Here is a 26,002-nt window from a genome sequence, read left to right as displayed (position 1 = left end):
GCTGCTCTAAGTTTTTGTGAGGAGTTATTTGGATTTGCAGTCATTTCTGCATCGTTTCACTGCTGTCTAGGTTGTCTTGCACTGCAATTTACAGTGCTTGCTAAATATCAACCATAATGACTTGGAGAGCATAATGCATGTAGACTAAATGCTCAAGCAACATTTTCCGTTAAAGATCCCCTCCACGTGTGTTTTGTGCACGCATAAAAATTCTCCGATGCATGTCTGACATAATTATTACCCAATTAAAACCCTTTAAACGGCACCCAGTGTTTCTGCCTCATTAAAAACTCCAGAAATATGCAATATGGGTCGGGTGACGTCAGCCAAATTGGCATAAGATGATGAAGCATGCGTCCTCTCGGTGTTTCTGTAAGGCAGTAGTTGCTCATTAGCTCACCACTGTAGTCACTGCTGTTTCCCACTGTCGTTCTGGTGGTAGCCTCCAACTGTTTCAGCCAGCTGAGGAATCTGTCTCCCGTTACCACCAAATTTCACCAGCATGCTGGATTTAAAAGCATCCTCAGCTCCAATGATGTGTCTGCAATTTTTTTGCATGTCACAACAATAACTGTTGGACGCAAGATCTCCTATACTTCACTGTAAAGTCCATTGTCAGTGTTTGGCACTGGAGGCTGCAAGTTCACACTCACATCACACTGAATACTGGACTAGGATTGGCTTCCAAACTTTTTGTGATGTCATGAATTATGCTTGTAGGTCCGCCACTTCAAAATCAGATATTCAGTGTGCATGGAGAAAATGTACATTTTCACAAACAAATGTGAAAAAACGCAATTATAGGATTCAGAGGAAAACACAAGTTTTGACTTGACCTGGACCTAAACACCCATCCGTTGTATACAGTACATCACATACCATGACCCTCCCTGTTCTCTGTGCAGGAGTTTCGAGGAGATGGAGGCCCAGATAACAGCAGGTATGAAGACACCTGTGCTGAGCTCCCGGCCCGGTCCCGAGGGCTCTGCCGGGGACAAGGGCAGGAAGAGAGAGAGCGAGGCACTCAGCCGAACACAGAGCACGGAGAGGGATGAGCAGGTGAGCCGAATGCCTTTGTTACGATTCCAGGGAGCAGCTCTCACATATGTTGTCATCCCTGTGTGTCATTGTCATTGTGTAAGCTGTATCTTGTCAGATTTGATTTTATCACATTTACATCATGTCATTGTTTAGTCGGGGGGGGGTGTAAGCGCCACACTGCACATGCTTTACCGTTAGCCGTGACTTGGCCGTCCAACATGAGCACCATTAGTCATAGTGGTTCTCATTTAAGCCTCGTCACTGATAACACATAGCCAGTCTGCCACACCAGGCTCCCAGCTTGAACTCAGTGACTCAGCTCCCAATGCTGCCACTCAAACACTCAGCGCTTGCTTTGCCATGCTGACTCCCTGCCCTCCTCCCTGCCCTCTGCCTACTCCTCCCGGTGCCCCTGTAGCCCCCTAACCAGGGCCCAGTGGAGTCCCCCGCTCCAGCCCCGGCCATGCCCCTGTTAGACAGGCTGTCTGAGTGTGACGACCCCCTGCAGTACCTGGAGCCTGACCTGGCTGAGACCAACCCCACCGCATTCGCCCAAAAACTACAGGTGTGTTGACAGACCACACGTGACCCCTCTTGATAAACCTGACAGGCCTCCCTGATATGTGTTTGCGTGTTTTTCGTGTGAACGTTATTTCCATCGTGTCCTTACTCCATGCTGCCTTTTTCATTTTTTTCCCCCCATGTTTCTCCTTGTCATACCTCAGTTGCAGTTTCTTAGCTTACTGTCTGAGATAGATTGATGGAGTGTGAGATGCAGCAAGTGTGTGCGCTCAACTCAAGTTTCTGTGTTTTCCCTTTGCTCTCTCATCCTTGGGCCGCAACCCCCCCCCCCCAAATCCCCAACCCCCCCCACACACACATGTGCGGCCCAGGAGGAGCTGGTGCTTGCTGCCCTGAGGATAGAGGCTCTGCAGGTAGCCAAAAACATCTCTCAGTGCCCCTCCCTCTCCACTGTAACCCTGCAGGTACTGCGTTGAGTTCTGCACCTGCTGTATGCAAGTGTGCGTGAATGTGTGTGTGTGCGCGAGAGGAAAGACGCTTGAACGACTGATTGCAGTAGAGCAGGTGTGCGTGTGCATGAGTGTGTCCCAGCCTGCCTATCCCTCCCCCCTAAACACACCATTCTGAGTGTGGATGTGAACTCATGGCCGTATCAACATGGTGGCTGCACCTCTACATCCTCAGCCCTCCTCAGTCCCCCTCCGTGTGAAATCTCTAACATGGCTTAATGTGCCCGTCCCGAACTAGCGGCAGCGAGCTTTTCCAGGTTGACTCCTCAGGGAACAGAGTGCTGTGCCTTCCTTAGTCCCCTGCCTTTACTGTGCATGTTGGGCAACATGCATGTTGCCTGTTCATGAGAGGCTTACATGAGCATGGATGTGACTGGGAATGTCTCACACTAGACCCAATATCAGCAGCTGAGGAGTTATTTGGATGTAACTGTCTCCAGATGCGTTTGTTGATGCTTTACTGTCATCTTCCTGAATCCCAGTCACATTCTTGTGTTGTGATTTGATCCTTATCCCAGACTAACAGCACTAACAAACATCAGACGGGTGTCAGCATTCAGTTTGGTTGGAGTTTTTAGGAAGAACATTTAAGCACCCGGATGTGACGATAGTGAGGTTTTTTTTTTTTGCATTTGTTTGACAATCAGAGGTGAATCTACATTTTATGGTCAGCAGAGAAAGGCTCATAATATTTGGAGCAGGGCGAGCACTCCCCGGTCTTCTGTCCTCCCATGTCTCATGCTGTTGTCCCACGCGTTTTACAGTCTCGACTCAAGAAACCCAGCAACCGACGATGGAATATCAACGGTTCACCCTTACTTAAAGTAAGAGTAGCATTACACCCCTGTGATCTGTCCTCATCCCAGTCCAGTTACAGTGCAGTTCAGGTATTTGTTCATAACCCTTTTTTGTTTGTTTTTGGCTCAATGCACCAGCACACTGATATTAAAGCTCTAACTTTAGCATTAAAGGTAATTGCAGTGGTCTACGTTGGTTGAGGGTAGAATCACGGCCCTTGAATGCATCTTTCAACACAAGGGTTGAGACAATCAAAGATTGTATTGCAGATAAGAAAACACCTACACCAAGTGGACTGTGGTGAATTTTCATTCTCAGGATAATCTTGAACTGAGATAATAGTGAATATCTTCATGTGACACCACCATGTATTTATCATTTATTTGTGCAGGTAGACATTATGATTCATGATGATTTATGATTTATTTTTTTCAGATTCTTCGATTGTTTTTCTCTAAAAATAGACATTTGCGCTGTCTGCGATGTAATATAAATACTTGTTTCCTAACAAAATGTGAAGTAAAAGTATAGTTGTTTTGGTGCAATTTTACTTTTTACTTAAATATTTTGATAATATCATGAATCACAAGGATAATGGTGACATGACATTTTCATACTGTCTCATGCCTATTCAGTATTTTACCTTCCCAAGGCTGGTGTACAGGGCCATGACATGATTGTTCAAATACCCCCAGACTGCACTGTAAACTCTTGTAGACCCCAGAAACCCAGAAGTCTGAGACCTTTTCTCCAAAAGGTCTCCCTACATTTGCAAACTACCATAGCTGTATTTCATCCCTGTAAGTGATAGTCTTTAGAAATCTAATACTGGAGTGTTTCTTTTTTTTGCTTGATTCAGTTAATGTCTTGTGGGTTCTTCAACTGAGACCGTCAACCCTCCCCCCCTTTTGTACATATTTCCCGTAGCAAAATGTTTGCAGTTTACTCAATGTGTGATCCAAGATGATGTGGTAAGGAAGTTTTTCGTTCAAAGCTGAATTACCAACCCATCAAAGCGGGCAACCGTGATTACACCAGTTGGTTTGTATAGCAGTTGCTTGTTGTTGTTTGTTACCCAATGTCTTAAAGAGGCACTTTGTGTTTCCTTTAATTGTTGATACTTACAAAATCCTGACGTATAAAAACCTCAAGCGTGATAGTGTTCCAGTGTGTGAGCTGTTGGTTTCTAGAAATCATTTCTGCCCCAAGTCCCTAAAGCAGCTGCAAGCAAACAACCAGTAAGAATAGCACATCATTATTCAGCGCAACACATGCTGTGTTATTACACTTTATTCCAATTTATGGTACCGACATTTTTATGTGGATTTCTTGGAAATCGTTTCTGGAAGACAGAGCTTCTAGTAAAAGATGCTGTGAGTCCCACAGTACCACCACCAGACAGATTTGGGTTGATTTCCTTAAAAGCTTAACAGAAGTCCATGGTTACCTAAACTTAAACCAGTTTTTAACCCTCAGTGGAATAATGGAATTACTGCTCCAGCCAGACCAAACACTCCACTCTCTTTTCCACATATTAGAGGATCTCAGTCTACATGTCTCCTGTGAGCCCCTGCCATTTCATCAAATCCTCCTGTAATCCGGCTCTCCCAAGGATGACTAAATCCCTTTCAGAGCAGAGTTTTAGGGAACCAAAATGGTACAAGAATGAGGATTGTTTCTGCATTTTGATATGATGGTTTGTGTGCGGTGTTGCTATTGTCGGCAAAGCATTGTCATGGGTTGCACTTGTCAATGCCATTACCACTGAAGTCAGACTTTCAGATGATCAATCCTGTGAACCTCCTGGTTCACCTCGTATCATAGTCGTAATTTAACCATTGAACAAAGTATGGCCTCTATCCACAACAGGTAAGACCAGTATGTCATGGTGCAATAAACTTTAACATGAGACTAACATCTATTTCCGATGCTGCCCAGTTTGCTCCCCTGTCCTCCCTCTTGCTGTATCAGCTGCTGCCCTCCTTCCCCTCCGCCTTGCCTGGACCCAATCACATTCAAGCCACTGCGATGAGCAGGGTGATCATGGCTGCTCTGCTGGGGGCAGCATCAGCCAGATCACTTGGCTAATACTGTGGCAATGAAGACTGTTTCATCCAATCATGTGGCGGCTGACCAAGTCTTCAGGAGCATCCCCAGCCTGCTTCATTTACATGTTGATTTTGCTGTGTGGTAGATTTTGATGTAGTTCGATGCTGCCTAGGATTTTGGTTCAACCCTGATGAGAATGTGCGTGTGGGTCTGAGGGTGAGGGTGTCCTGTGTGTAGCTCTGTCTGCTTTCTAACTTGCGATGTTGCCTTTCCTCTCCCTCCTCTCCGTTGTTCCCTGGAAGCAGCACAGAGACGTGTCATCTCCCATAGAGAGCGCCGTGTCCAAGAACTCGCTGTACACCAGGACCACCAACTACATCGAAGGGGAGAGTCCCCACCTGCCCAGAGAGCTGGACCACTCGCTGGGAATCGCACGAGAGGAGGTGCCGCAGATGTTTCTTTTTATATTGCTAGTCAAAAATACTGTATTCACTTAAATTCAGCATGTCACACTAAACTTAACGGCTTTGTCGACCCCCTCAGATCGTGTCAAAGGAGAAAGAAGTGCTGGAGTGGCAGAGGAAGTATGAGGACAGCCGACAGGAAGTGGTGGAGATGAGGTAAGAACTAACACCTTGGGTTGACATCACTAAGGCGCGGATTGTGTGGCGGTGCGGAGGACACAATCAGGAGAGTAGCATTGTTACTCTCTCAGTTATATTGGATACCGTTTGGTCTGTGAACCCTGCCAGTGTAGGTGCGTTCCGATCGCGCTAATAGTTCTGTTCTGAAACTTGTCTGGTGCAGATGACAGTTTGACACAGTATTTATTTTCTAAATGTTATTTATTGTTAGCAAGCAAGGGTCACACATCAGCAGCACATAGATGATGAGTGAAGAGAGGCAGGTCTCTCCTCATCATTTATGATAGAAAACAGTACTCATAATTGTAGCAGTTACAAGATTACATGTGATCCAATGTGTATTCTCAGAACACAGAGGCTTCACAAACTGCCTGCAGGATGAACTCCTTCACTGAATTCTGTCATGTCAGTTTTCACAGCACGCTATACCATATACTATTTACATGAATACATCCATTCATACTACGCAGCCAGATGATTATTATAAGACAGAGCTCATGTCTGAAGCTGAAACAGATTTCACTTCACATAAATAATAATGTTGTATCTATATTGTTTAGTTTCATATGTGAAAAGAATATATCAAAATAATAAAGGACATTTGAGAATAGGGGCGGCTGTAGCTCAGCGGGTAGAGCAGGTCGACTAGTGATCGAAAGCTGAGCTGCATGTCGAAGTGTCTTTGAGCAAGATACTGAACCCCACATTGCTCATCAGTGAGGGCCCTGTGATGAGCTGGCAACTTGTCCAGGGAGTACCCTGCCCTCGCCCTGAGACAAGGCTGGGATTGGCTCCAGCAGCAACACCCCGTGACCCCATGGAAAGGGATAAGCGGTTACGGATAATGACATGACATGACATGACATTTGAGAATTTTCCCTCGCAGTTCACTGCAAAGTGGACAAAGTGGGTTGAAGAACTTAAAAACAATTCTCATGTAATATTTATTATGAATATGTATGTATTATGTATATTGATTCTAATATTTCTCTAATGTTTCGAGATGTGAGGTTAACAATGGTGACAACAGCAGGGTGCATGAGACCCGACATTAATTATGTGTATCATTCATAATGGCAAAGATGACATTATATTATTATACATGATGATAATATTGAAAAGAATCAACATAAAATACTACATGATCAGCGATGTCCCAGCCATACACTGCAGCTTTGGCTTAACACCTCCCTGTGTTTCCGTTTAAGTGTCTTGACGTCAGGCTCCACCCACTGACACCATTTAACCAAGTCAATCGGTTTATCTTGCTTACACTGTCAAACAAGACACGGTTAACTGCAGAGCCAGTTAAAGGAGTCCATCTACCATCAACACGAGCGTTAGGGGTGAAGAAAAGAGGAATAGATGTGGTTATGATATGTGAACGTTTTGGAGTTAATCAGCCGTGAGAAAATGTTTTCTCTGGCCTTTTGGCTGATGTCATTTGGATTATGACAAAAGCTCAAAACTACGCTCATATTCACATCTACAGATGATGCATCTATGGCCAGCAAATGGCTGCTAATTAGGGGCTGAAAGAGATGGAGCTATGTCCATACTGAAACCTTGTTTTCTGTCAGCAGGTGGTGGGTGTGGGTCCAGCCGGCCGCAGCACAGTTAGTGTGGATAAAACGGAGCTTACTTCATTTGACTGATTGGGCTCAGGATAAGAAGGGGTTAAGAGGCTAAGGGGGGAGCATGACTAATCAATCCTCTTACCTCTGGCAACCTGCTCTTCCCGAAACAAGGATTTCTATTGGGCCGTGCTTGCTGGCCCTTGACTTTGAGTGTTGAGGGGAAAAAACTGGCCAAAGATAAATGAAAACAAATACAAAGAAAAAAATAGTTTGGGGGCACTTGGAAACCTGCCATTACTCTGAGCGTTATATTATATGACCAAAAACACAAATTGTCAGAAGTCCCACATCCCCAGCCGTCTGACTCGGCGCACATTGGAGGTGACAAATTTATAAATTGGTTTGGAGATTTGTAGGGTTTGAAATGATTTGTAATAACGATGATCCGTCTCATCCGCAGGAGGATTGTTGCGGAGTATGAGAAGACGATCGCACAGATGATAGGTGAGTTCCACAAATGAAGGTTTTCAGTAGCTTACGAAACAGGTTATTGGACCCTCTCAGTGAATTTTATTTGAAACCAGCTACTTTTGTTCCCCAACCCCGTGCCACTACTTTCTGCTGCACTTGTTTATTTGCAAACTGAGCATAACATACAATACAAGGGATTTTTTTTTTCCCCCTCGAACACAAGTTAGCTTTGCTACGTGCCTGCTTTCGTGATTGATATGAACTGAATTCTGACGTCCTTTGAAGGGGCAGAGCTCACCCTTTCGCCACCCTCGTCCAGAAAAGAACTCATTAAATTACTCAGCAGGTTCACTCGCTACATTATTCCTGCTCTCACCTGTCATCTTTCTTCGCCACCTTTAGACATCTCTGGAAATTTGATTTCTGCAGCTGCTATTTTCAGTTTCTACTCTCATTAAAACACCGTCACAAAAACGGAACAATCTGTCTCTGCTTCTGTCTAACACTCGGCTCTCTCACCTGTCTTGCCCTCCCAGCTTGACTTAACACAGTCCCTTCTTTTCTGTTCTGCTCCCATATTTGCCCCTCACTATTTGATAACCCTGACAGGCATGCCAGGTGAGTAACGCGGGATTGTCCTTCACCTGTTCGTTTCAGCTCACATCGCTCCATCCGTCCGTCAGAGAGGGGAGCAGATGTGCTCACTTTCTTCATCTCATCTAGTGACTTTTGTTTGTGCGTTTTGTCCCACCACCTCATCCTGTCTGTTTGAGACACTGTATTTAGTTTTTAATGGGTGAAATACAGCTTCTCTATACTCAATCCCTCAGTAGCTGATGTTACTATGGAATCCTGTTTCTGCTCATATGAGGACAAAATCCTCGTAATGATTATTACACTTACTAGATTAAGAAACTTTCTTGACACGAATTACTATCTCAAAATGATGCCTTGGTATCTCTAAATAATGTCATTGGTTGTCAAAATAATAGCAGTTAGTATTTCTAATAACTTACAATCTTTTTTTTTTGTGAAATAATGAGAAATGTTGTCAGTACACAGATTTAGAAATCCAAAATTACTTAGTGTTTTAAAATAATGAGTTAGTATATTGAAATAATGAGAAACCTACTCAAAATAAAGTATCTCCAAATTATTTGGTTCCTTAACAGATGATTTCATACATCAAAATAATGAAAGACTTTCTCAAAATGAAAATACATTTCCTAGAACACTGGCTTGTATCTGAAAAAAAAGGCTTAATAATGATTTACTATCTCAGAAATAGACTTCAAAATAATGAGTTTATATCTTGAAATAATAATTTTATATCTCAAAATGATAAGTTGGTATTACAAAATAATAAGAAACATTCTCAAAGTTTGCTTTGCTCTATGTGTTGTTTGCTGATATGGTGATGGTGAGAAAAAGATTAACCCTTATGGGTTCCATCATGAGAGACGTCTTTGGATTCACAAATTGTGAAATTTTAGTGGTTTTGGAGGAAAAGCATCTGGACCTGATGGCATCCATCTGGGTCTGCTAAGCTTTGTCTCACACGCTTGCTTCCATTGCTTTGGTGAATATGAGTGAACAACACATCCTTGTTATTTTGAGAAAGTTTCTCGTGCGGACGACTCGCAGTATTTCTTTAATCACATTGGCAGAAATGGGCTCGCATGGGAAACCTTTTCTGTACATGCACATCTGCATTTGGCTTCTGTGCTGTCGAAGGTTGTGAAAGTCCTTCGCACAGAATTATTAAGCTGAGCAGGTTGGTCATGTAAGCTTTGTGATGGGAAAGGAAAGGGAATGTGTGGGAGGGGGCTGAAATACTGCGGGGGCTTTCTCATTTAATACTGAAGCGTCAAGAAAGCCACTTGAAGCAAACCGGCTACCGGCTCTGTCTATACGGTTTACAGGTCTCTTTGATTTCCCCATTGTTCAGTGTTTTGTTTGCATGCTACACTGGTTTATCAGATGCACCCATATAGTGTCGTATAAAATGCTGTTCAATCACACCAACCCACAAATCCATTGTGATATAATGTCTACAATACAGTGTTTGTACGTATGTTGTTGTATGTCCCTGAACAGTTAGCTATGTGCCCACATCATCAGACTCTTGAATACACAGGCTGGTGATCTGATCTACAGTACATTTGTGTGTATCCATTAGAGGATGACCAGAAAGAGAAGTCTCTCTCCCACCACACCATCCAGCAGCTGATCATGGAGAAGGATCAGGCCTTGGCCGACCTCAACTCCGTGGAAAAGTCTCTCGCCGACCTCTTCCGCCGTTACGAGAAGATGAAAGATGTACTGGAGGGCTTCCGCAAGGTGACTAACCCACAAATTATTCACAGCTAATGAGTGTTCCTGGCGTGACTGGCCTTGTAAGTCATCTAAAATTTAGCTTGACAGCCCTCACGGCAAGTCATTAAAAACAGTTCCCACTCTGTTCAGAATGAAGAGGTTCTGAAGAAATGCGCACAGGAGTATCTGTCCAGGGTCCGGAAGGAGGAACAGCGCTATCAAGCACTGAAGATTCACGCAGAGGAGAAACTAGACAAGTGAGCCTAAACACACTCTCATTATCCCGTGTTTATTTCGCCGTGACATTGGTATTTTCCCCAACGGGAAAACGCACAACGCACTAACTACATAACACCTCAGTGCCCAGCTGATGTTTGGATGAAGCCAGTATAATGACTTGTTTTAATAGATGATGTTACATTTATCGGAGAGATATTATTCTGCATGGGCTCTGCAGAGGAAACATTGTGCTCTCTGAAGACTTTCCTGGATTGTGGCAGTCATGCAGAGGTCTCTGGTGTGTTTCCAGGGCCAATTCAGAGATCGCTCAGGTGCGAGCCAAGGCCAAGCAGGAGCAGGCCGCCTACCACGCCAGTGTGAGGAAGGAACAGATGAAGGTGGATTCTCTGGAGCGCACTTTGGAGCAAAAGGTCAGCCAGAAAAGGGTTTATAAAATCATTTAAAAAATGAAATGTGAACATGTACACATATTGAGTATATATGGGGTCTATAATGCACTCTGAACAGGACGTTACTGCTTCAAGGTCTGCCTATAGCTGTACAAGTATTGTTATAAGACCTAAGAATAAAAAAGGTATAGCAGAATTCTGGAATTCTTAATTCACGTCCTGTCTTGGTTTTTTTTTTTTTTTTTTCAGAACAAAGAGATCGAGGAGTTGACGAAGATCTGTGATGAGCTGATCGCCAAGATGGGGAGGAGTTAGCGACCACACCCAGGCCAAATCTCCCAGAGAAAAGGAGTGTTTTTTTAAGAAAAAAAAAAAAAAAACTACTTGGAAAATGAAGCAAATCAGTCATATTTACCACTCTTTTCTAGGACTGATGGACACTGAAGGCCAGACTGGTCTTGGGGTTTAAATTTCCTACTGACGTTGTGTATAACTGATCCACAGGAATGGCTTCCTCTTAATCACTCTGTACATTTTTGATGTGTCAGTGTAATGTACTGTATCAGGGGTCTGGTTTAAAGTTTTAGAAAAATGTATCATATCACTAATGAGTGTGTCTGCGTGTGTGAGAGTGTGCGTGAGTGTGTGTGTGTGTGTATGCTTATGAGAGAAGCGAGAGCGTTGTTTTGTGGGTTAAATTATCTTAAATGATGTTGCCATGACAGCCACTGAGGGAGAAGACTGTTTACCCGCCCCTGTTGTTGTCTCCTCTTCACACAAGAGAAAGACTTCGAAAAAGAGAAAATAGAGACATAAACTCCTTCATAAAATGTTGATACTTCACTCAAAGAACATAAACTATCACATTAGCTTACTGCATGTGAGAAGAACCTGTAATGTTCATGTTTGTATATATATATATACCGTAGGAAATTTCCAAATATGAAAAAAAAGCCTACTCATCTGCATTTTTGATAGTTATTCAGTCATCCCACTGTCCGCTTCCCTCATGTAACCTTGTAGATATTTGTCATACTTGTCATAGCTTTCTCGATGAAATCGTGGGACTATTTTTTGGGATTTTATTTTGATATAAAGCAAACTAATCGTGACTGTATTCAGTTGTGACCAGGAGTAATTTAATTTTGGATGGATATGTCCTCGTCCTGCTATGGTCGTTGTGTCACACTGAGGAATAACTTCTCTGCACAGCCACTGTACAGCATCTGCTTACAAAGTGCAATAAAAGATGGCAATACAGCACGCTGGGCTCACTCGGCTTCTTTTCCCCACACCACATGCCTTTACACTGTTAAATAAATGTTTCTATTGTATGCGCTTGTCTCTACTTGAATCAACCTTTGTTACCTGAGTGCGTGTGATTGGTCGCAGGAGTGTTTGAATGATTGTAGGTTGTCCACAGAGCTGATTGGCTCCAGCCATCGCAGCCAGGGGTTTTAAAGGCCGGCTCTTCACCAGTCACTGGGGGCTCTCTTATCTGTCAGCCAAGCTGCCAGCATGTTTGAATGTGTGTGTGTGCAAGATGTGTTTTCAAATAAAACCTTTAGAAATGCTTTGCTGCTGGTGGTGCTCTGGGGGACAGGAAGAGGGGAGTCTGATTTTCATGTTGCGCCGGTCGTAATGACACCTAAACAAGTCCAGCTGCCTGCGATGACAGCATTCAGAATTTACCACGACCTGGATGACTGAGAACCTTCATCAACACTTTTAAGTCCTCCATGAGAGACTACACAAACCATGTGGGCTTTCTCTGTGAGTGTGTTTTGTTTGGATGATGTGGCATGACCAATGATAAATCAGGGTGAGCATGATTAATTGCAGTAGGTGATTTGATCACTTTTAAGAGGGTGGGTGGCTCTAACCCTGTCAGAAAAACATTAGTAACCACGCTGATACCGATATTAGTGAGTAGAAACATTGTGATATTGATAAATAAGCTACATGCATTTATAGTGTTTCGCTGTGATCCCTCAAATATGGTTTTCTAACAAGAACACATGCGTAGTGGACACTAGATATTTTACAATGCAACAATACACTTCTTATTATATCCTCTCTGAGAATGTGATACTTATAAATTACCCCAAGAAACGTTTTGTGCATTACCTTCTGTCGAAGAAAGAATCATATATACCGCTAGATCTGTGATCTAGTAATATAATAATATAATAATAGAAATGTTATAGTAATACCACAGGCAGCAGCAGTCTGTGATCTCCTTGCCCCTCTGCGCCTTCAGTTGCAACTTGAGCAGTGTCATGAACGTGACACCACTCCACAGATTACATATGCTACAAAATAGAACACAATTGAGTATTCAGTTAGACTGCTGATATTTTTCACAAACTCTGACAAAAGATACACAAGCACGTTATATTATGTGTAAATAATGCATCCATGCACCATGTATGTTCGTTTTTGTTTTTTCTCTCACCACAATGGGGGGAAACTCTGAGGTTGTGAAAAACTCATGATTAGGAAAACGAAAGAAGACATTTTGATCTAGAAAAATTCACACCTTTATTAACATTATTGAATTTAGCAGGTAAGTTAACACAAAGATTAAACTACAAATTGCTGTGTGGTTGGTCTTGAAAGTAGGTGTATTGCAACAATAACCAACAAACTGCAAGCCAAGAGCAGAGTGTATGAAAACTAGTGAGAAATAAAGCACTTGAAGCAATGGATAAATGTTTCAAAATCAGGCTTTTGTGACTGGAAGTGGCCGTGGCATCAACATGAACAATTCCAGGATCACACTGTCACATAAAAAACACACTGAAATGTATTTAGAATACTCAATCAAAATGTTTGGAAAAAGCTTTTCAATCATTTTTATCGATTTATTTTACAGTGGGATTGTGTCCTGGAAGCACAATTAAAATAGCAGTGTGTGTAATGTTGGCGGCTCTGACTTGTAACTTTATATATGCCAGCTGAAGCTCAGAGATCAGTTTCACCATTGTCCTGGGTCAGCAAGGTGATGTCATGCGCATGTATGAGACAGAGTCAGACTCAGCATGGGTGTGGCCACAGCACAGAAGCCTTTAAGGTGAAAGGTTCAGGAAGAATCTACAACTCTTGGCTCTGTTGCCTGTCGAGGGTGAAGAAGCAACTACTGACACAGCAGAGTGGAGGGCCCCAACTGGAGGGCCTGGTAATCTCCTGGTCAGTCTAGGAGGGGACATTAGCCCCTCTGATAGCTCAGATTAAGCTCAGGGGGCTTTAGGCGCAAACAACCTGCTTTTCATTGTGTGACCGGGACAAGCGAGGACCACCAGCACCATGAGGGCTGTCCAGTTCTGTCCACTGATGCTGCTTTCTCTGGTTCTGCTCCCAACCATCAGTAAGGACTTTTCATCTTTTTAACCTCTTCTTCTCCTATCTTTACCCATTTCTTTTACCCCCCCAAATCTCTGTTCTACTCTCCGTCCACCTGTCGCTGGTGCCTCCTCTCAGGTGTTCCTCTTACTTGCCATGCCTGAGTTCTAAAGAATACTGAGCTTGTTACGTTGCTGTGTTTAATTCCTTCCATAAGAGGCAAGCAGCTGTTGAGTGGCTTTCAGCTTTCAGGGACAGGAGGTGCTGGACACAACAACACTACTGTTATCTTAATTTTTCAGAAAATGCCTGGCATACGTTCAAACTCTGATAAAATTATTTTACAGGAAGCCCTCATAATGACACTTTATGTAATGTCAGGTTTGCTGTTAATTGCAGTTAATTTCTCTGCTAATTCTCCTGAGATTTGCCTCCATGTGGTCTGTCATCCTCCCCTTAACTAGCATGCAATCCCAGCAGCTAATCTCTTAATAGGCCTGGAGGCTAATACGTATAGCATGTGTGTAGAGCAGCTGTGCTGAGCAGAGCTGACTGTGGCCAACAGCAAACAGCAGGGAGCCTTTGCTGTGCCGTGTCAACAAACAGAGTGGCACAGAAGAAGCAAAGAAATGAGACTTTTTCGTATGAAAAAGTTTGAGTTTCGCCATAAAATGCGTTTTTTATTAGCTGTAAAAGTTCTTCATTACTCAGGCTATCTAGGCTGATTTGTTGGTTTGATAAGAAAATTTCAAGTTTTGTGTCCCAGCAAACCTTCCTGCCATCACGCCATCGTAACCAAACGATGAAAGGCGCGTCAGGCCTTTGAGGGAGATTATTTTGATGGCCAAGACAAGAGATGTGCCGCCACAAAGAATGTTTGAAGCTTCCGGGCGATTCCTATAAGTCCAGCTCCGTTTGATCCTCTTAGGAAGCGGCATTAAAGGCAGTTTCTGAGGGGCCGTTTTAGAATTTTTAGCTGGCGGATGAAAGTTTGTTCATAAGGAAGCGTTAGAGTGATATTTCAAAGGTCAGCTAGTTTCTCGTGTAACCGCTCCTTCCTCTGGAGAGCTTTAGAGAGGCATTTGAGTGTTTTATGTGCTGGAGGAGGCTCCTGGTGCTTTAGCTGAAGGTTAGAGAGATGGGGGTTTATTTTTTATCTAAGGGGACTTGTTTAATACTTTGCTTGATTAAGGGACGATTTGTGTGAAGAAAGCGAGTAATTAACGCTCTCTCTTCACTTGACAGGCATCGCTCGGATGTGAATGTACCATGCTTGCTCATCAAACCCAGGCATCCTGTGTCAATAAGGGATGGAAATCTGCAGTTTTATCCAGAGTTAAGGCCCTTAAGGACTCTTTGCTTTAATTAGCTTCAGCTTCCACAATGTTCTGCAGTGTTTTGACCATGCCAGAGCAGCTGGCTGTCTTAAGAATCACTCATCTAAATCTGCACTTGACATTACCAGCATCAGGTACCAGTAACTTTGAGAAATTTGGTAGAAAAATCCCAAATAAGCATCATAAACCGTTCCAGTCAACTGAGGCAATAACATCAGGTCAGCCGAAATGCTAATTTATGCTTCCTTTATGTAGGAAAATAAATGCGTCCATTGATCTTTCATGTTGACATGAGACATGAGCCCTCTAAAGGGCGCCGCTCAGAGTAAAAAAAAAACCTTTCCTGTCAACACTTCCTCTCTGTGTCCTTCAGGTGAGGCTCTGCAATGTTACACCTGCATGGGCTCCAATAACGACGACTGCAACCGACAAGGCTCCAAATCTTGTCCCAGCTACTCTGATGCCTGCGCTGTGGTGGTGGGCCATGACAGTGAGTCCAAGAGTGACAGTGTAGTAGCCTTTCTTTTACTGGCTTTCTTTCTACCAGAGAGATACATAAAACTGCGTTTGTATCTGCGTGTGTGTTAAATGGACGACTGGCTGCCGTCTGGAGACACATCTCAGTCAGCAGGGGGTCTGAGGCTTTTAAGAAAATGAAGAGCTTTGCTACTTGTAGTCAGTCAATATCCTTAATTAGGACACCATGTGTTCCTGGCACTGAGACAATTCATCCTCACAAAATGAACTCAGTTTACTGGCTTCAACCTGGATAAGGCAAGAGTATTGCATGAAATGTATCTGTTTTGTTATCAAAAAGTGGGGCAACACTTGGTTAGGGTTAGGGAATGATAACGTTTTGGCTCCTATTGCCACAGACACTGTTGGAAAATGTCCTGAACATCTTGTCGAACATATCCAGTTTTGTTGAATCAGAATCAGAATCAGAATCAGAAAAAGCTTTATTGCCAAGTACGACTTTACGCATACGAGGAATTTGTTGTGGTGATGTTGGTGCATACATCAAATGACTATTAAGTGAAAATATAAAAAATTAACAATATAAACTATTTTAAAAAGTAGAAAATATAACTATATAATATAAATATATATACACAATCTGTTTATTGGTAAAAGGAGCAGACCAGCTGGCAGTGAACAGTTATAAGAAATAATGTGCAAATGAAAATGCGCAAGTGACACAAACATGATCTTCAAGTTGTCTCGACTTCTCATTAAGAATATTCAATTTTATCATGCAGTCATCTACATTCGTCTATCTGTGTATGACAGCTGCTAAACAGGTGTAACCGACTTCTCTTTTCGTCTGTTTGTCAGGTGGGGTGATGAAGTCCTGCTCCTACAAGTCCTTCTGCAGTCAGGCCACCAGTCAGGGCTACAGAGCTCCGGGCGTCAGAGTCCACTGCTGCTACAGCGATGACTGCAATGTGACGAGCTTCGCCTGCCGCCCGCCAGGACTCAGCTCCCTGCTGCTGTTTCTGCCTCTGTTGTTCCACTGTTTATTCAAGTAGTCGTACTACTGAACTTCATCATGCCAACAAGGATCCGTCTGCAACACAAACGCCAAACCCCCCCCCGCCTAATTTTACACTACATGACCTTTACATTCTGCTTTGATTTACCTTATTTATTTAAACAGAACCAGGGAGTTACTGTACCTATGAGAGCTCAAGGTGCTTTGTGTGATTGCATGGATTATACGCGCCATGTAGGACTGAAGCCATTTATGGGGTCTTCAAGTAGATGCGTCTTTCAGTGGATTTCACTAAGCCAGTAACTAGATGATCCCGAGGGGTGTGGTGAAATCTGTGAAACCGCAGGATAACAGGAGCAAGACCTGATGACGTCTTTTTGTCTTCTAGTGACATGGTCGCAGCAGATGTTCCCGTGACTAAATATGTCTCTGAGGGTTCACTCAGCCTGTGCGTCGTTGTGTCATTAGCCCGCTTGCTGTCGATCACACATCTGACGAGCTCGATGAGATATTCTAAAAGGTGGTGAGAAAAACACCTCTCCCACAACGGAAATCTACGCACGCCCTTTTACACAGTCAGGTGTGTTACACCGGTGAGGTTAATCCACTGCGTTTGAAGTCACTTAAAGACTTACTGAGCTTATAAACTGAGGCTGAACACATGAGGACAGCCTAGAAGTCAAGGCTACTGTATATGTTGTGTAAAAAGTATAAAGAAAAAGATTCATAATGTCCAGTTGGTTGCAGGTACTCCATGCTGTATATTGTGCAGTTTTCTTTGAACCCACATTGGGGAATACAATTACTTTTAAGTATAGAAGGTCCCAGCCAACTGCACATCTTTTGCTTATTTTATGAATGTTCATGTACACTGTATGAAAGTAAACTGTAATTCTAAAGAAACTAGGAAGGCCCATCCTTTCTCCACGGTTTATACCATAATGTAAGGGAATAAAGTAATACTACAATTGAATGGAGTAAAAAAAAAAAAAAATACTAGATGTACAGACCGAATAATAAAGATGTTGAAACTCATGATTTGTACATACAACCAATATAAAAGACTTTTTGTTTTCGTGTCTGTGTGAGTGTGTAATTACTTCTACATCATCAGTGGTGTGAGATAATTTCTAATGTGCCATGCTGGGCAGTTCCCCCACTCCAGTCTGAATCTCTACAACTACTGGATGTACTGCCTCTGGTACTACATTTATGTTGCCTAGACGATGAATCCAACTGTAATGATTAAAGAGCATTTGTAACTTAAAAAAGGAAAGAGGGAACCTGCCCTGATCTAAAACACTAATTGTATTCCGTTGTTGGCAGAGTGCTGAGGTGGCAGGAAAGTCTTTTTTTTCTATTTTAAAGAAATCTGTCCAAACGAAAGAAACTCCACTGGATTCCTATTGTTCATAAAACTAATCGGTTTGAGATGAAATTACCTGATCTGTGCATTTTTCTGTGTGCTTTTATCATTTTTAGACACTAATCAGTGGTGTAATTAAGCAAAACCAATGGAGCATAAATCCTGTAGCTTCTTGCAGCTTTTATACTTTAGCTTGATGGTATACATGAATGCAGCATAGTCACCAAAATATAAGTTGATTTAAAGTACCGATAAGTCCATATGTACATATGTTACATGTCACATCACACCAACATTACATCTTATAAAAAAAAATGATTTTGAAAATGTAATTGAATGTATATACTGTGTGTTGTGTGTGTACACACCAGACACGGTACTAACAACAGCACAGCTTCAAACACTCTGGAGGAAGAATATGCTTATAGATTATAGGAGGGCATATTATGACACATGTTAAATGATTTGAACAAGTACATTTTACAGTAATAAAATGAAACACAAGTGAGAGGTTTTTATGTAAACCATTCAGACAGATGTGTCCTCACACTATCTCAATATTTGCAAACCCTAAATATAACTGCTGGAACACAACAGCTGCTCCCAGCCTAGAGACCATGTTAACAAATTATGATCACACCCAGAGAAGATATGAGACTGACATCTGTTGGACTAGTGACGTTCTCTGCTTACAGAACAGCCTCGACGCAATTGTGAACTTGGTTTGAAGATACGCAAAGCGCCTGTCGTGCCAGTTTATTATATATTTGTGAATAGTAATATGATAGTTAAAGAATTTAGGATTGGTCACGAATTTGTCCTTTATGCTTTCTACACCTGCACGAGCATCTTCCTCCCAGCATGCCTGCTCTTGTAGTTCCCGCAGCCTCCACTACGAGGCAGTCTAGCCACACTTTTGATTGCACATGCAGTGAAACTCCTACAAGTGTGTTGCAACTCATATTGAACAACCACGCCTCAAGGGTGCTGCTGAGATTGGCTTGAGTCGATAGTGACAATAATTGTTCTGTTTTATTGGCTGTCCGTTGAGATTTGTACTTTATTTAAAAATGGGGGAAACTCTCCCTGTTGCTGCGACAGACACTCACTCTCTCTCTCTCTCTGTTCTCTCTTTTCTGATGTCCTGCTGCTCTCTCCTTTGACAGGCAGGTGTGAGAGTGTGAACGAACTGCCCCGGAGGGGGATAGACACTGACCCCAAACCGCGAGTCTCCAGGCCCGCTCACCGGAGCCTGTTCTGGGTGCTCACGTCTGCAGACAGCCGCGAGAGTGGCCCCACGTCAGCCCTCATCAGCTTTATTTGAGGGCCTTCTTTCACCTTAATTAGGGCTGGAGGGGACGACTTGCACAAACTTGAAGGGCCGATGGAGGGTTGACGGGTCAAGGTGCTGCTGAGGTGTAGGCGGGGGTGTCTGAAGTTTGTCTTTTGGGGCACGTAGTTCAATTCAGACTGTTCAACAGTGTTACGGTCATGATGTGTTCACTGTGCTGTTTCCCTGCCGCATGGCTCTTATGTGAAATGTCACGCGCACCTCTCACCAGCAGACAGATTCCAGGACAAAATTTATGATTTGATGAAGGATTTGAAGGTTCAGTGGTGGCCAAAGCCGCCGCTGTATTGGGGCGTCTGCGGACAATAACACCAGCCACTGTATTCCCCCACGTGTATGCTATCTGAGCTAAAACTGAAGGTTATCGCCATGGTAACTATGCTGTTTAAATTGGACTATGTTTAATCCCAATCCTCTGGCACCTGAAGACATTATCACTGCAAATCCCACCGTCAGTCATCAAAGGGATGAGCCGGCTGCCCTTTAAGGGAGGCTGTGCGGAAAGCAACAAGGCTCAAGGAAACTGGTGGTCTCTAAAATAAACCAGACAGGTTTCACTCCCTGTGAATGCCACCGAATGGCCCACACACTGACATATCTGTCATTATTTCTTGCGTGTTATCAGGGAGGATTCATCGGTTGTTGAGCTGCGTTTTGATTTGGCACTGGAAAGATTGACGTCTTCCTGAGAAACTTACTGTCGTCACACTGCCATGTCTGCGCAGCTACAGGCCTTTACTCATAGCACTCATTTTCCGTGCATATTGATTGCACTTCCTGTTTGTAATGACAACAGGCTGCAGCAGAACTTATTAGACTGGTCAATAAAGGAGGTCGTGTTTTTCAGTTATGGTCAATCTTTGACTGTGCTTGAATCACCTCTGCGTCAATTAGGATGGAGACATCAGGCAGATGGCAGAAGCAGGAGGCTCCTCCCAAACAGGGAAATAAACTTATGAACCGTAGGTGGAATCCAGGTCAGGCCCAGATACTGTAAACAAACCTGTTCATCTAGGACAGTGGCCCCCCTCTAGAGGAAGACCAGTGTTCATTTGTCCCAGACTGTGTAGCTTTGGATACAGTCCCCTCAAAATAACCAGGAGTGAAAGACTTAATGGCTGTGTGTCCAGGTCAGCAATCTGCCTTTAAACCATTGATCAGCCACTCCCAGCCAAGTGCAGTCGATATCACAGACAAGGCACGGACATGGTGACCAGCGGTTGCATAAACAAACAAACACATCGGAGCAAAAAGGACACACACTGCTCAACATCAAATGCCGGTGCCATTGTGGGGAGGGAACAAAGGCGCTCGGGGGGAATGAGAGCGTGTGAGACGTTGGCCGTGTTTACAAGCGCCCGGGTCCCGGCTGGTCGGCCCGGGTTCACCCAGCGGTCACCGGTTCTGAGGTCTCCGGGTCTCGGGTCTTTTTGAAAAAGATCCGTGAAGCAGAATTAAAGTGATCTACCTCCGGACTCCGGACAGAGGACTGTGAGGGCTTTTTGGTCTTTGAAACAGGGAAGAGGAGAGATAGAGAGAGCTAGCGGGAGGGGGAGAGTTGGTGGGAGGACCGAAGAGGGAGCCAGGGGGGAAAGAGGAGAAGAAGAATTACGTGTAATGAGTGTGTTCCCCTGCCTGAGCTACTTTGAAATGTGACTAAATGGCCCACCTTCTGTGAGGCAGGTCCCTGGCTTGAGGGCAGCGAGGAGCCCACAGAGAGAGCCCGGAGCTGACAGCGTACACTCCGAGTGCGCGGCACTGTGTAAACATTTGGATTATATTTCTTCTCATAAACCCTTTTAAAAAATGTAAAACAAAGTGATTAGCATGGAAGTAATATGCTTAAGATGAAAGAAAATTAAGCCCTTTCTAATCAATCTAATCCCCACGACAAGCGTTTGTTTCACTGAAACAGTTTTCTGCCTTAAGTTCCCGCTGTACTTAACTTACATGTTGAACGGTTGACTTTTATAATGTCTAACATAGTGACGAGATGTATGACAATTATATTCACTTTCAGTACTTACAATCCTTGAAACAAAGAGCACTGTTCTGCAAACAGACTTCCTGAGCAATATGATACATTTTCTTCGTAAACAACATATTTCAGATGTCATAGCTACTCATTAGTGGATCTATTCCAAGTAAACACGCTTTGAGCCAATATACAGCATCTAGCTTCTCCACCATATGTTGTCTGCAGTTTTCACCTCCCTCCTAGTCTCCTCTCTTGAGAAGACAGTGTTTGCACCATTTTTGTTTCAGCTATAGCTGTGGTACAGGCTGTCTATTTTTGTTATCCCCCACAGGACAAACAAAGGAGCAGGATTATAAAAGAGAGAGGACTCCTGTGATGAGCTTTTAGTAGAATTACCACAGTTCTGCTAATTCTATATGTCTTACAGGAGGAACAAGATCTACATCCACACGCACCGGCTTTTAGATTTTTAGAGGGGGAAATGTAGAATACGAGCGAGTAGTCATGAGAAACTTACTAATTACTGAAATGCCAATTGTGAAATTTGCCTTATGACAGGTGAAAATCACAATTTCACATGCGACTTTGATTTTTTTATTTATTTATTTTTCTAAATACGTGGATTTAAATGTCAGCACGTGGAGACACAAAACATCATGGAGAACTGCTGAAAGTGGCCGTTCTGACGCGGTCAGGCTGACTGTGCTGAACGACAGTAGAGGGAAAAGAGGATAACAAAAGAGGGGAGAGGAAAGCAGACCTTGGAGCCAAAACCAAATCACATCAGTAACCGCTGCGCCCTGGGGTGAGGGCAGGCTCAGTCAGCCGTACCATTCAACTGGGATAATTAGTTTTGGAAAGGAATATCAACTGATATAATTGAGCATTCTCCGCTAATGAAGATCCTCTGTGTTGTCACTAGTGAGGCGCTAATTGACGGGAGAGGGATGGTTTGGGTGGGTGCAGAGAGGGGGTGAAGGGCCGCGCAGGATATGATGGTGGAAGTGCTGCCAGTGCTGGCTCGCTGGTCGCTGTTAGACCTGGTTTTATTTAGTAGCCGGTGACTCACTGTCTGCTTTAATTCACGCAAACGGCCGTTAGTGTGCGTGACAGGTTCATTCACCACCGTTTGCAGTGTTCCCCTCCAAAGGTTTGCCAGGAGATGAAAGAAAACTCACTGCAGGGTTTAGAAAGATAAGAGTGGTAGAGAGGGCGGGGAGGCGGGGTCTAAAAGAAATCACAGGAGTCCAGCGAGAAGGGGGGAAGGAGGGAGCGCAGGGGTTGCACAGGTCGCGTTGGGGGTTTCGATTGAGGGAAGCAGAGGGTCGAGGATTTGTGGAGGGAGGGCCGTGAGGAGGGGTCATGGTGAAATCAGTTGAGGGAATAATAGGAAAGCAAATTGGTTTTGACAAGTTTGGGGAGCTGGAAGTAATGCAGTCCTTTAAAGGGGAGATGAGGGAATATCCAGCAAAACTATGAGATAATCAGGGGTACTATTCAGGAGCGGGGTAAAGGGAAGGACCCGAGCCAAAACATGGGGCCTGCCGATGACCCCGAAGGGCTCATGGATCAGGGTCAGCGCTCATGTGCGGCCTACAGGGGGCGGCAGGATGAAAGAGGGCTTGAATATTCATGTGAAAGTGAAAGATGTCTTGAAACTTGGAGTTTGTGTAACCATATGAAAGTCTTACATGACCTTCTTAGAAACCTTTCAGAAGATGAATTTTATATTGATTTAGTATATTTTCAGCCATGAATAAATCAAATAAAGTAAAGCCTGCCAAGTGAATAATGTATTTTATGACAGGGTTTAAGACATCCTTGGTAAGTCGGAGACCGACAGGCAGGCAGACGGATGGAGAGACGGAAAAGCAGACGTGCACAGTAACAAACAGACGCTCAGAGCGGCGGTGCAGACAGACAATACTGATCCACTATCCACCAAAGTCACACATCTCTGGAAATCAGGCATCGTCCCGAACAGCAGGCCGCCTGCCAGATCAGCTCCACTGGCAGCCAGCTAGACAGACTGCTCACAGCAGCCAGCATGGAGACAGACTGACGCAGAGCAACCAGCGAAGGTGTTTGAACACAAACAGAGGATTAACAGAGTTCTGGGCACGGAGGTGAGGGTAAATAAAACACCAAACAGGCCTGCACTGCAGGACAGCGGGTCCAAACAGAAAAATGATTTCACACTCATTTCAAATTAATGTTGGTGGGTAATGGAGTCATGGTTCAGCTTTATGCTGTCCAATTTGCCAGAGCTGATTTAATATGGAGGGCAGGAAGGAATGCGTCGAGCCAGGATTGGGCTTTTTTCAGAAAAGGAAATATTGTACTTGTCAAGGGAGAGGCAGAGGGGGGATCTTTTGTTGGGCTGAAATTGGAAATTCCTGATGGTGTCAACACGGAAGTAAACGTTTGCGATAAAGTCAAATTTTCTCTGTGCGCCTGCTGACACCTGCATGGCTTGATCTCACTTTCTTAGATATCGTCTTATATATACAGCGAGAGAAGAAGACACATGGGTCTGATGCAAGAATGCTGCCTCAACCCTTCAACCCGAGTGTCTGATAGAAGGCAATTTGCTGCTGCTTGTCAACCTTGTCAATTTCCGAACGCAAATAATAACAGTCACACATTTCCAAAGATCTCAGCTGAATAGTTGCTGAAAGTGTACGGAGCATCAGAGTTACGAGGTCTACAGGAAAGATACGTTGACAGCCAAAAAGAATTAACCAGACAGTGCTGTTTGTTTTCATACATTGTGGCAAGCCCAGTCCATTTAGTATTCCAAGCAGGTGAAACACAAGCAGGGAGATGAATGAACCAAACAGCTCAATATAGTTTCATTTGGTTGCAGTCAAGACGATTATTTGTCCTTAAAAGGCACCACCCGGTCAGATCACTCTCTTTAGAAGGTATTTCTATAACGGTTAGTGTAGGGTAAAGTAGGGAGCGGTCTCAGCTTAACTCAGCAGTCAGGAGATGTTTGCCCCTCAGTGCACCAGCCTCCTTCTCCGTGTTTTCCATGTGACTCCATATCCCTTCACATTAGTGCAGTCCGCCGCAAAGTAGCTGCAAGAATCAGCACGCGGTCAACTGTGGCAGGGAAAAAAGACGGGAAGAAAGAGAAAATATTTAAGGCCTTGCTCCCTCTGTCAGCTTTCACCTCCTTTCCCTCCTTGTTCTTGTTTTCACAGCCCTTAATCCTGGCGGCTCCAACGCGGAGCGGTCACAGGTTTTGACAGCAGACTGTAATGACCTAAGCTGTTCTCCGCGGGGGGCAAGGAGGGGAGCTGGGGTAGGTGGTTGGAGAGGGGGAGTGAGGAGGGACGGAGGAATGTTTAATGAGGGGTCACTTGGCATTTATTTTTAGGTGTGGCGCAGTTGCACGTCTTGGACACCAGGGGCTGAGCAGACACACATATAACTAACACACAGACTCATAATGAGCAACAGTCTTTGTTTCGCAGCTGTTGTTTTTGTTCGGAACCAGAAGACAATGCTTGACATGAGAAAAAGATGGATGAATGGACTATGTCTACGTCCTTAAAGCTGCATGGAGCTATTTGGGACCACTAGGGGACAGAAATGATACGCATCTCTGAAATGTGATTGGCTCAAAGCGACGTAATGTACAGACGTAATTTCACCTTAAATAGCAACTTCAAAATCATTTCAACTTCAATTTAGCTGATTTGAGTTTTCTGAAACCAGCATTGGATTACTGGGAAGAAGATGTTTTCAGGTCCGGGGCTTGAATAGTCACCAGAAACTGAGCCAGGCAAGCAAGGCAATCGAACTTGGCTCAGCAGCCTCTACGGACAGAGGTGGAGAGACCAATGGGGATGATGACAGAGGACGCTAAGAAGAGAGAAAGAGACAGTGCGACGCCTTTGCTGAATAAACGGCTGCGAAGACAGACACAGGCAGGAACTGCTGTTCTCTATTAGCCACTTGTTTACTACTCTTGATATTCCATATCGAGAGAACTTGTCAAATTTCTTGAACTCATGTACTCAATCATATTACTTGACAAAACAGCCAAACAATGAGTTATATGAGGCTTGAAGCAGTATTACTGCCACACCATCAGAAAAGATTAATATTTGTACTTTTAGGGGTAAAATTGACCACTGATGTACAGCTGCTGTACTCTAGACACTGGGTACTTAGTTGTACCCCTGTGGTTTGTATCATAATGACTCCTGTCTACTTCCTCCAGCGGAAATTTTGTACCTTGACTTCAGGGAAAAAAAAGACCTTTTAAAAAGGGCTGATGACAACATAATTAAGAATACTATATTCCAATTTCAGGAAATATCATTTCATTTCAATCCTACACACTGAAACTTTAAAGGAAAAGTTGAAATTCAGCCAACCTTTCATGAAGACGTTCAAAATGTACTTATTAAGCAACAGGCGTGCAGAGAGAGACGGAAAAAGACACACGTGCACAAAGGCAGGATTTAATTCGGAGTTAATATTAAAAATGTTGCTTGACAGTGAGTTGTCTGATTCCGTTAATAGTTTATCAGTAATTTTTGCTTACCATTTTAGCACAACAATCTATG

General features: G+C 43.7%; 2 protein-coding genes across 3 annotated transcripts in view; both read left to right on the top strand.

The window, feature by feature from the left end:
• The window catches only part of tacc2 (transforming, acidic coiled-coil containing protein 2), a 57,416-nt gene extending 45,597 nt beyond the window's left edge, over positions 1–11,819 (top strand). The window contains exons 13-22 of the mRNA XM_037123739.1: positions 906–1,059; positions 1,460–1,606; positions 1,935–2,027; positions 5,225–5,362; positions 5,463–5,539; positions 7,601–7,644; positions 9,791–9,951; positions 10,078–10,184; positions 10,457–10,577; positions 10,806–11,819. Of these exons, the coding sequence (XP_036979634.1) occupies positions 906–1,059; positions 1,460–1,606; positions 1,935–2,027; positions 5,225–5,362; positions 5,463–5,539; positions 7,601–7,644; positions 9,791–9,951; positions 10,078–10,184; positions 10,457–10,577; positions 10,806–10,871 (1,108 nt within the window). The 3' untranslated portion in view covers positions 10,872–11,819. The remainder of the gene's footprint in view (positions 1–905; positions 1,060–1,459; positions 1,607–1,934; positions 2,028–5,224; positions 5,363–5,462; positions 5,540–7,600; positions 7,645–9,790; positions 9,952–10,077; positions 10,185–10,456; positions 10,578–10,805) is intronic.
• Positions 11,820–13,575: 1,756 nt separating this feature from the next.
• On the top strand, positions 13,576–17,769 carry ly6pge (lymphocyte antigen 6 family member pge). 2 transcript variants are annotated; one of them, XM_037124411.1, is made up of 3 exons: positions 13,576–13,923; positions 15,609–15,725; positions 16,571–17,769. In XM_037124411.1, the coding sequence occupies exons 1-3, from the start codon at positions 13,863–13,865 to the stop codon at positions 16,762–16,764; spliced, it is 372 nt and encodes a 123-aa protein (XP_036980306.1). In that variant the 5' UTR covers positions 13,576–13,862; the 3' UTR covers positions 16,765–17,769. The 2 variants fall into 2 exon arrangements, with proteins under 2 accessions (XP_036980306.1, XP_036980305.1); XM_037124410.1 differs by lacking the exon at positions 13,576–13,923 and having other exon boundaries at positions 15,507–15,725.
• Positions 17,770–26,002: the final 8,233 nt, after the last annotated feature.

This window comes from Acanthopagrus latus, chromosome 15 (genome assembly GCF_904848185.1).
Source record: "Acanthopagrus latus isolate v.2019 chromosome 15, fAcaLat1.1, whole genome shotgun sequence".
Classification (NCBI taxonomy): Eukaryota; Metazoa; Chordata; class Actinopteri; order Spariformes; family Sparidae; genus Acanthopagrus; species Acanthopagrus latus.
This window is presented reverse-complemented; position numbering and strand designations above follow the sequence as displayed.